Below are 10,949 nucleotides of genomic sequence, written 5' to 3'. Positions count from 1 at the left end.
TCCCCCCACCCCAATTTTCCCAGGGTTTTCCCAGGCCTTTCCATCTCTAGAAGGGATCCCAAGGGTCCTCTAGTCCAACCCCCTGCAATGCAGGAATCTCAGCTAAACCACCAATGGCAAATGGTCAATCTCTGCTTAAAAACCTCCAAGGAAGAAGAGTCCACAAGCTCCCAAGGTTTTCTGGTAATGTGTGTTGTAGAACAATGAACCAAAGAAAAAGTAGCAATTGCCATAATGAGCTCTGGGCCACACACTTTTAGGGAGAACAAAGGATTCTGACATAGGATCCAACTCCTAGGGGCCATGTCTTGTGATCAGTTATGTTGGGCAGGGCTTACCTGTCCCCACCCTCAAGATTTTATTCAAGTTGGTTCCCTGCTGGCTGAGTAGCAGGAACTAGGTAAAGGTCCATTAGGACCATTAGGTCCAGTCGTGACCGACTCTGGGGTTACGGCACTCATCTCGCTTTATTGGCCGAGGGAGCCGGCGTACAGCTTCTGGGTCATGTGGCCAGCATGACTTAAGCTGCTTCTGGCAAACCAGAGCAGCACACGGAAACGCCGTTTACCTTCCCGCCGGAGCGGTACCTATGTATCTACTTGCACTTTCATGTGCTTTCAAACTGCTAGGTAGGCAGGAGCTGGGACCGAGCAACGGGAGCTCACCCCGTCACGGGGATTCGAACCGCCGACCTTCTGATCGGCAAGTCCTAGGCTCTGTGGTTTAACCCACAGCACCACCCGTGTCCCTAGATAGCCGAAAACACCAGATCTAGCCAGAATTTCAGGTCGTGGGATCATGTTTATGAGGAAGGCAGGTAGCCATAGGTGCAGCCATGGGGGGAAGGGGGTAAACATAAATAAAAATACATAACTGAAAGTAGGAATAAGCAGAATATCTGTAATTGAAATGACAGGTTTTTCTGAGCACTTGGGGTCAAAAGAAAAGAATTTAAAGCAACTGTTGTTGAGACATTTCGTTCCAAATTTTTTAGACAAAGTCAGAGAGAGGATGATGTCAGGTGGGTGTCCTGCCCCCTCCTTGAAGTAAAATCCTGCTTGTTTTAGAATTGGTATAAAAAACCACGAGCCCTAAGTTCACTGCATGTACGGTGTTAAAGGAAAATATTATGAAAATGATGTATAGATGGTATTTAACCTCTGTAAAATTAGCAAAGATATATCACAATAGTGATAATCTATGTTGGAAATGTAAAGAAAAAGAAGGTACCTTTTATCATATGTGGTGGACCTGCCCCAAGGTGAAAGACTTCTGGGAGAAGATTTATAATGAATTGAAAAAAAATGTTGAAATATACATTTATTAAGAAACCAGGAATCTTGGAATAACAGGATTGGAAAACACAAGAAGTGCCAACAGTGGAGGAATGGCAGATGAAGATGGACTTTTCGGAGCTAGTCGACCTCACCGGAAGAGTCCGCGACCAGGAGGAGGAGGAGGAGTACCAGGAGGAATGGAAGAAATTTAAAGACTATTTAGTTAAATATATTAAGATAATTTAAATAGAAATACTTGCAAACACCAGATAGGCTTAGGATTTAAATATGTGATGTTACAGAATAACATGTTTAAATTTAATATGAAAAGAAAGAAAGATGTTAATTGATTAAGTAAATTTTATGAGAAATTTGTTTTGGAAAACTGTTACAATGATATATATTGAAACTCAGCCAGAGGGATTCGAGGATGTCATGAAACAATGTTATTAAGACTGGAATAATTACAGTTAGGATTTATGTTTGTTTATAATTCGCAACCCGAGTGTCCACTGTACAGAGCACATTCGCAACCCGAACATCCATCCTAGCTAAGAGATGGTGAATTTTGGAAAATCAATAAAATTTTTGAAAAATAAAAAACCCCCGAGCCCTTTCTTTGAGGCTGCAGCCCTTTTTCCTTCCAGCTCCCCAGATTGCTACAAGGTGAACCTCTGTACCTGAGCAAAGAATAAACACGCAATTCCTGATCAGGTGCCTGTTTATTTCCTGTGCCTCAGAAAATACATGGCCGGGGCCCTTGGTGGGAGATTTCCCCACAATGGCAGGATGGGGGGGGGGGGTGAGGTCAGAGCTTCATGGGAACATTGGCATGGGCACTAGATTGACTTTGCCTGTGCCAAGGTAAGATGCCCAGGTAAGATGCAGCAGCAGCCGTGTCGGGAGGTCGGCCACTGCGGCTTCATCCCGCCAGGTGATGCTGGTAGCTTCATTTCTGTTAAGATAGTGTGATAGGAATTTTGAGGTCTTAGATATATGGTAATGTTCATAAGCGCACCAACCAAGCACGTACATAGATCAGCACAGGAAGACCGACCTGGAACCATTTTGATTCCTAAACTGAGCAAATGTTTTCTCTGCAAGGTCAAAGTGGAAAAGCCTCCCCATTGTCTTTTCCTTCACAAATCCCGTCTTAAGGGTATGTCTGCGTTTGAATAGGGTGTGAGCCTGTGACCTGGCCCAGGAACTAAGTACTTATCATTACAAAAGACTCGCCAGGCTCCCCAGGCAATCCAGTCAAGTAACCTGCCAGACAGGAGATAAACAAAGACAGGAGAAAAGCAATATTCAAATTTCTGTTTTAGACCGCCTTTTCTGTGATGTAGGTGTGATGTATCTGAGGGGTGGTCTTAGGTTACACCCCTTCTGTGATGTATGTATGATGTTTCTGGGGGTGGTCTTGATCTACATGGTGGCAATTTCAAAAGTCTTTATAAGGCCTTGCGTGCCATTTTTCGGGGTTCCTCCTCTCCTGCGGATGAGGGGAGCACCCTGCTGCAACAGATCAATAAAGATCAGGCTTACTAGCTGCTTTGCTTCTCAATATTTTCTGGTTGGCGTCTGTTATCTTCTCCTGCCAATAGGGAACCTACGTAAGGACTCTATATGGGCTCTTGGATACCCCATAAGGGAAAAGGGCAATTTTTGTTTACAACAATAGTATCAAGACCATCGGCGAGCCTGCTAGGAGCGGAGCGATACGGCGAAACGGGAATTTCACCTGCAAAATTGGAACTTGGCCACCTTGTAACAAGACTTTTGGGGGGGGGGTCCCCCTCTTGTTTGCGTATCCCTATCAGTTCTCGCCATGTCCAGATGTGAAACTGACAGTTCTTTTTGTCCAGGAAAACTGATGATCTTACAATGGCGTGATTAAAGAGAGAATCTGAGCGTGGCCAGCGAGCGGGAAGGAAATGTAAAGATAAGATGTCCTAATCTGTCCCTTTGCCGGGCGCTTTCACCGTCTGACTATTTGTATACCGAGATGGCTCCGGTTTGCCAAACAGCTAAGCAAACCTCCTTTGAGTCCGCCCAGGTGTGTTTGCTCTTCAGCTTAAGCTGCTCATTTTGGGGGGAAGTAGGTGTGAACTGCAGAGCCGTGTCACCGTGAGCGGAGAGAGACTTTGTGTGGTTCACCAGGCAATGGATTTTTCCACCTGCCTTGTTCCACCCTCCATCCCGTGATCCCGTTCACAACCAGACGTACCACTGTATAGCGAAAGGTAACGTGGACATTTGCTGTTCCACTCTTTTTTGCCTCTTGCCCCCAGTATATGCCCCCCCCCCAAAGCGAATACCATCAAGATTGGTAATATATATTTGCCTCTTTTTTATGAGTAGAATATGGCAGGATGGGATGTGTTATGTCATCTACGTTACTTTTGTGGTTCGTTTTGTTTCCGGGGAAACTTCCCCCCAGTTGTTGCTTGAGATTGCCCCACCGGTTTGCAGCATTCATTTTACTCTTGGGCATTCTCTCTCTCTCTCTCTCTCTCTCTCTTTTAACTGAAAAAATTATTTATTAATATTTACAACAAAATATAATATTAACAACAAAATATAACAATACATCAAAACAAAGAAGTAACAGTTCCAAATCTTACAGATTAAAACACAAAACAAAGAATGAAAAACAATAAAAAGAAAGAAGAAAATAAATGAAGATAAAAGACAAAGAAAAGAAGAAGACAGACGGACGGACATATTCCCAACACCGTATTCATCATTACGTAACCAAAGTTGATAAAACTAAGACTTCCACCGACCTCACAACACTTCGTTTCAGTCTCGTTATATCTTTCTGTATTTCCTTATTATCTCAATCCTAATTTGATTATGTATATATATATGTCAATATTCCTTTCCCTTTCTATTCATGAGGTCAATGACAAAGAAGGACACTGACAAATTGGAACGTGTCCAGAGGAGGGCAACCAAAATGGTCAAAGGCCTGGAAACGATGCCTTATGAGGAACGGCTAAGGGAGCTGGGCATGTTTAGCCTGGAGAAGAGGAGGTTAAGGGGTGATATGATAGCCATGTTCAAATATATAAAAGGATGTCACATAGAGGAGGTAGAAAGGTTGTTTTCTGCTGCTCCAGAGAAGCGGACACGGAGCAATGGATCCAAACTACAAGAAAGAAGATTCCACCTAAACATTAGGAAGAACTTCCTGACAGTAAGAGCTGTTCGACAGTGGAATTTGCTGCCAAGGAGTGTGGTGGAGTCTCCTTCTTTGGAGGTCTTTAAGCAGAGGCTTGACAACCATATGTCAGGAGTGCTCTGATGGTGTTTCCTGCTTGGCAGGGGGTTGGACTCGATGGCCCATGTGGTCTCTTCCAACTCTATGATTCTATGAGTCTATGAAACCCCGCAATGGGGTGAGCTCCCGTTGCTCAGTCCCAGCTCCTGCCAACCTAGCAGTTCGAAAGCATGTCAGTGTACAAGTAGATAAATAGGTACCGCTCTGGCGGGAAGGTAACCGTGTGCTGCTCTGGTTCGCCAGAAGCGGCTTAGTCATGCTGGCCACATGACCCAGAAGCTGTACGCCAGCTCCCTCGGCCAATAAAGGGAGATGAGCGCCACAACCCCAGAATCGGCCACGACTGGACCTAATGGTCAGTGGTCCCGTTACCTTTACCTTTAACCATTTGTAGATTTTTGAGATAGTCTTTTGATTATTGTATTATATTTCCTTTTCCCATACTGAATTTTTAAAAATCAAAACCCTTTGATTGTTTTATCCTTCTCGAACGTTGCTGTTAGCTGGTGATATTCTAGCCAATTTACCCCACTCTGTTTTAGTTCTTTGGATTTTTCCACTTTCACTACTCTTGGACATTCTCAACGCAGCCTCTGAAAACTGTGCCTCTCCCTCGCACCCCCCCCGCGCTTTGCAAGATAACCAAACACGAGCACTTTGACGCCGAAGGGTCAGTTACGCGGTGAGCTTTTGTTCCCGTGTTCCAGGCAGATTGTCGATGCTTGGAGCTGTTCATTTGCCTTCAGCTGATTGCAGGCAAATGTTTACCTGCCTCCCTTCGCCTTTGGAAAGGAGAACTCGCTTTCCCCCAGATAATGCCTTGTTCAGTCGGTCGGCAGGAGTGGGTGTGTTGCTTACGTAGGGTTCTCATATCAAGCAGGGAAACCAACCCGGGACTCCCGTTTTGAAGTTCCAAAGGCAAGGCGTCAGGGCTGAGAGTTGCTTTAAAGGTACCAAGAAGTCTCTACTGTTACACATCACCCCAATCTCTGAGCAGAGAGAGGCTCCGGGGCGTTCTAGGCGCTTTTACAAGTTTGATTTCCTCGGAATGAAAATCAGCAGAGACTGTGGTGTCTTTAGGATATATGGTTTTATAATAATAATAATAAATTATTACTTATACCCCACCCATCTGGCTGGCCCCCAACAGAATATTAAAAGCACAACGAAACATCTAACATTAAAAACTTCCCTAAACAGGGCTGCCTTCTGATGTCTTCTAAAAGTCAGATAGTTGTTTATTTCCTTGGAATCTGATGGGAGGGCATTCCACAGGGCGGGCGCCACTACCGAGAAGGCCCTCTGCCTTGTTCCCTGTAGCTTTGCTTCTCGCAGTGAGGGAACTGCCAGAAGGCCCTCGGAGCTGGAGGGCTGAATGATGGGGGTGGAGAAGCTCCTTCAGGTATACCAGGCATCTTATTTACACCTATGTACAACCTGAGCATATGATGGAGGTGCCCACAAAACAGAGATCTTGCTTCTCCATCAGTCACTGCTTTGGGTCCAGCAAAGAGCAAGCATATCGCTGTGTTTCCAGCCTGCTTCCAGCTCTCTCTCTCTCACACACCACCTAGGCTATTCTCCTACCTAGCAGCTGTGTGAGACAGGTGGCCTGGAGGGCACCATCACTTAGCTGTAGCTCTTGCAACTGAGCTCCCTCTCTTGGGATATTGGTGAGGACACCATCTCTGCGGTTACTGACTGGCAAGCTCCTGTGAAACTCTATGACCCTTGACAGTCAGTTACTGCTGGAGTCAACGTCCAGCCTGTAGGCCTCTTGGAGGACAGGGATGGAGAATCTCAGGCCTGTGGGCCAAAAGGGGCCCTCCAGGCCTTTCAATCTGCCCCCTATATTTTTTTTTGATAATATTTATTACTTTTCCAACCATTTAAACACTACAAAAAAAAGAACAATACAATACAAAAACACTACATAACACTAACACATTAAACTAACAAAACAGAACAAAAACAAACAAAAACAGTTTAAAACACCTCAAACATTTTCAGTATCTTATCTTTCATTCACTTATTTCCAACGACATCCTCACACCTCCCTTTTTGTATTCCACTTCTGTTAATTGTTTCAGCAATTCCTTTCCATCTTCCTCTGTTTTCTATCCTATAATTATCTTAACACATTCTAGCCTTATTTTTTCCTTTAATATTCTATTAATCTATTTATACTTAATTCCTTATAACATTTCTACTAAAGCCATATAACTTCATTCCAACATTCTTCTAACATTCATTAATTTTACAATATTTCTGTAGTCTTTAAACTTTTTCCAGTCTTCTTCCACCGACTCTTCTCCCTGGTCTCGGATTTTGCCAGTCATTTCCGCCAATTCCATATAGTCCATCAACTTCATCTGCCATTCTCCAACACTTCAGTGTTTTCAAGAAGCAGCCATTCTCTCAGCCAGCAAAAAGCAGCTGGTTCACAACAAAGTTTAAGGTCTGGCAGGGCAAATCCACCTTCTTTGGCATCAGTCAATATCTTAAATTTTACTCGAGGCTTCTTGCCCTGCCAAACAAATCTGGAAACATCCCTCTGCCACCTCCTGAAACAATCCATCCCATCCAAAACTTGCAATGTTTGAAACCAAAGCAACATCCCCTTGCAAGCCCCCTAGACCCCCAATCCCCCCTCACCCACCCATGTTTCCATCCTCCTTGAGTGGATGAAAACGCGTCCCTGAGTTCTGATCACGCCTCTGACTTGTCCTGATGAAGGATAGAGACACGTGTGTGCAAAAACTAGACCACTGTGCAAACGTAGCATTTCCATTAATTGTCCCATCCGGCTTCTCCCTGGCTCTGCCCATTGCTGGTTTGGTCAACCGTTCGTCCAGCCACTGGGAGAAACAGGCTGCTTGGTTGGGTGTGCCTTTGGCTATTCTTAGGCATTCATTTCTTTGCAACAGGCTGGCTTGTAGCATTCCCAACAGTTTGAAATAAGCCGTTGGGTATAACAGGAATACTTGTGCTCCGTTACACCTTAATGTGGGACGTGGGTGGCGCTGTGGGTTAAACCACAGAGCCAAGGGCTTGCCGATCAGAAGGTCGGCGGTTCGAATCCCCGTGACGCGGTGAGCTCCCGTTGCTCGGTCCCTGCTCCTGCCAACCTAGCAGTTCAAAAGCACATCAAAGTGCAAGTAGATAAACAGGTACTGCTCTGGCGGGAAGGTAAACGCCGTTTCCGTGGGCTGCTCTGGTTCGCCAGAAGTGGCTTAGTCATGCTGGCCACATGACCTGGAAGGTGTACGCCGGCTCCCTCGGCCAATAAAGCAAGATGAGCGCTGCAACCCCAGAGTCGTCCACGACTGGACCTAATGGTCAGGGGTCCCTTTACCTTTACACCTTAATGTCCTTATGCCCTCCTTTACACGTAGGTGCGTTGGGAAAAAGATGTGTTCGTACACCCCCACACCCTCATCTCCAGTCAGAGATTTAGCTCCCAAGGGGCAAACCCTGAAGAACGACCACTCCTGAATCCTAACACTGGAAACTTTTTTAATAGCAAGGTATGTCCAAAAAGCCAAAACGGAGACCGAATGGAGAGAATGTTTCTTCAGATATTGCTGCCCAGGCAATCGAGCCCCTCCCTGATAAACAGGGACATTGGAAACATACAACAGTAAATGGTTTGAGGGAGGTTACCAATATTTCAGCAGGTGGAGCAGAGCCTCCAGAAGAATAAATCTAAAATTGCTCTCCTTCAAAGGACCCTTGGATGCTGTCCATGGTGGTCAACACAGAGTTGGAACTCTGTACTGGGAAAACAACACCAACCAATTTCTCTGAGTTTTCCATTTCCCTCCTCCAATCCTTGCCTTCCTTTCTGGCCATTCCTCCTCGCACACAGGGCCGCAAAACTGCCAGTTCCAGTCCCCATCCCACACCACACGCTCCTTCCCCGCCTCTCACCTTTCCCACCTTCGGAACGGGGTGGCCAGAGTTTCCGACTCTCAATTGTTACAACAGTGGCACCAATGGAATGACCACACTCCACCTCTGTTTAGCTAGTGAAATGAAGAGAGCAATGGTGAGAAAGAATTGTGTGCTCGGTTCTGTTGTTGAAAACAAATGCCTCAACTCACAGACGCCCTGCTCTTTCATTCTGTACCTGCATAGCTGTCAACTTTTCCCTTTTCTTGCGAGGAATCCTATTCAGAATAAGGGAATTTCCCTTTAAGAAAGGGAAAAGTTGACAGCTATGTGTACCCGGCTCGGGTTGGTAGATCTCGGGTATGAAGTAAAAGGATAAAGGGCATCCCAGGAGCCTGACATCTGCCCGCCCCTGGTTTAGGCTATGTTTTCTGCATGCTCCCCTCTTCCCTGGGCTAATTGCCGCTGCTTGACTTCTGTCTCCCCAGTATTCTGATCCTGTCTGCCTTGCATGTCCCCTTCCTCTCTTCTCACATCCATTTACATGGCTAGCTAGAATGATCAAAGGTGGTCAGGAGGTGGCCGCCCTGCTTCCCTGAAATCTGAGATGTAACCTCAAGGTGGAAGGTGAGATATCAAAAGAATAATAACCATAATTGTAACCTGCGTAGAAGAACTGGAGGCAGCGACATAAAACCAGAATCCAGTGCAACAATTATGAGTTCTCCATGCCCATCTGGCTGCCATCCTCCTTGTGGAGTCTTCTGGCATCCTTTCCCACCAACGAGGATGCTGAACACATTAACTGGTCAAGATCCAGGAGATGAATAGCTGATATTCTGAAGGAACATTGGCTCCCAAACTGTGATCTGTTTTCTCTCAGGTTGTGGCTTCCTTCCCCATGGAGGAACAGCCTTTTGTGAGTTTGGGCAAGGCAGCTGGACTTGGCCACCATCTGTGGGGGACATCCTCCTAGGACAGGTTCTCAACCATGGTTTGCCTGGTGCACCTCAGACACCAGCAGGCTTCCACCAGGTACTCCCGGACCTTCCTGTAGCCAAATACCACAACGTATGAGCTGGCCGAGTAATAAACGGAAGACAGGATGCCGTAGAGGGCGCTGAGGACGCTATTTTCGAAGCTGCTCTTGATGTACCCCGAGGCGATGGCGATCCAGACCATGTCGTTGGAGATCCAGCAGACCACGTATATGGACAGCAAGGAGAGCAAGACTTTCGTGGCCTGGGCAGTGTGCTTGTTCCAGCTGCCGCTGGTGACCGAAGAAGCCGCTTTCACTTTCCGGTTGTGCTTGCAGAGAAGGTCGATGATGAAGACATTGAGGACGATGACCAGGATAACGAAGACGAGGTCCAAACTAACCGAGGCATATGTGGTGAACTTCATGGCGAAGCTCCCTGTGGACCTTAAGCAGGTTGAGGTCGCCAGGTAGGCGATGGTCTTGTTCCTTCTGCCTGCCGTCTTCTCATACTGCAAGTAAGGTATCTGTAAGAAGATGCTGACTATCCAACACCCGGCCAGGGTGCTGTTGACGTACTTGCCCTGGTGCCGGTAAATGAACTTGGACCACCGGTAGCTGGGCCGACGGATCTTGATGAGGTGCAGGAAGCTCAGGTTCTCCACCGACCAGATGCTGATCAGCCTCAGGGTGTGGTACGTGTAGAGCAGGATCCTGCAGCCCAGTTCTCCAAACACCTTGGTGCTGCTGAAGATAAGGAGCCCCGGGATGGCCTTGTAGCAGCAGAGGAGGAAGTTCACCAGGGACATGTTGACAATGATGCGGTCCAGAGGCTGCAGCGATTTGTGCCGGATGGCGTTGCTGATGAAGGCAAAAAGGACAATGAGGTTTCCGACCATGCCGACGAAGGACGACAGGTACATAAGGATGGATGTCGTGAACATGAGATCATGCACCATGGTGAGGCAGGGTCTCGCACGCACATTACCGGGTTCCAGACACCTCGTTTCTTTGTTTGGCTTCCTTTCGGTAGCTCTCCGGTCTGACACAGGACACCAGCTCCTTTTTCAACCCTATCAAAGGCAGGTGTCCGGAAGGCGATTTCCCCCCTGCTCATGAGATCCGGGTGTTCTTTTATATGGGCACAACTTCTCCTGGCGCACTCCCACTGGGGACATGATTACTCTGCTATTTGCATAAGGCTTGTTATCTTATTTTGCTGAAAAGGGTCAGGTGTAAAGTAGATTAGCCAGGGGCTGATAAGAAATGTGCCAAGGCAGGGAGGAAACCGAGGGAGGGAGCAGGATGCAGGAGGGAACACGAGGCCGTATACATGGCCAAAACAACTTTCAGATGCGCTGGGGGAGGGGTGTTAGCCGAAGGGATGCCCATCAGGCGATGTCGGACTTCAGTTGGCACCAGCCCCAACCAGCGTGGCCAATGGTTAGGGGTGGTGGGAGGTGTAGCCCACCACATCTGCACAACACCATGTTGACTGGCCCTGTGTTATGTACTCAATGCA

General features: G+C 46.8%; 1 protein-coding gene across 1 annotated transcript; it reads right to left on the bottom strand.

The window, feature by feature from the left end:
- Positions 1–7,954: 7,954 nt before the first annotated feature.
- LOC114604561 (olfactory receptor class A-like protein 1) lies at positions 7,955–10,723 on the bottom strand. The gene has a single exon (XM_028744776.2). It carries the CDS (start codon positions 10,384–10,386, stop codon positions 9,424–9,426), a length of 963 nt encoding a protein of 320 aa, XP_028600609.2. The 5' UTR covers positions 10,387–10,723; the 3' UTR covers positions 7,955–9,423.
- Between the last annotated feature and the right edge of the window lie 226 nt (positions 10,724–10,949).

The sequence above is a fragment of the Podarcis muralis genome, chromosome 9 (assembly GCF_964188315.1).
Source record: "Podarcis muralis chromosome 9, rPodMur119.hap1.1, whole genome shotgun sequence".
In the NCBI taxonomy this organism is placed as follows: Eukaryota; Metazoa; Chordata; class Lepidosauria; order Squamata; family Lacertidae; genus Podarcis; species Podarcis muralis.
This window is presented reverse-complemented; position numbering and strand designations above follow the sequence as displayed.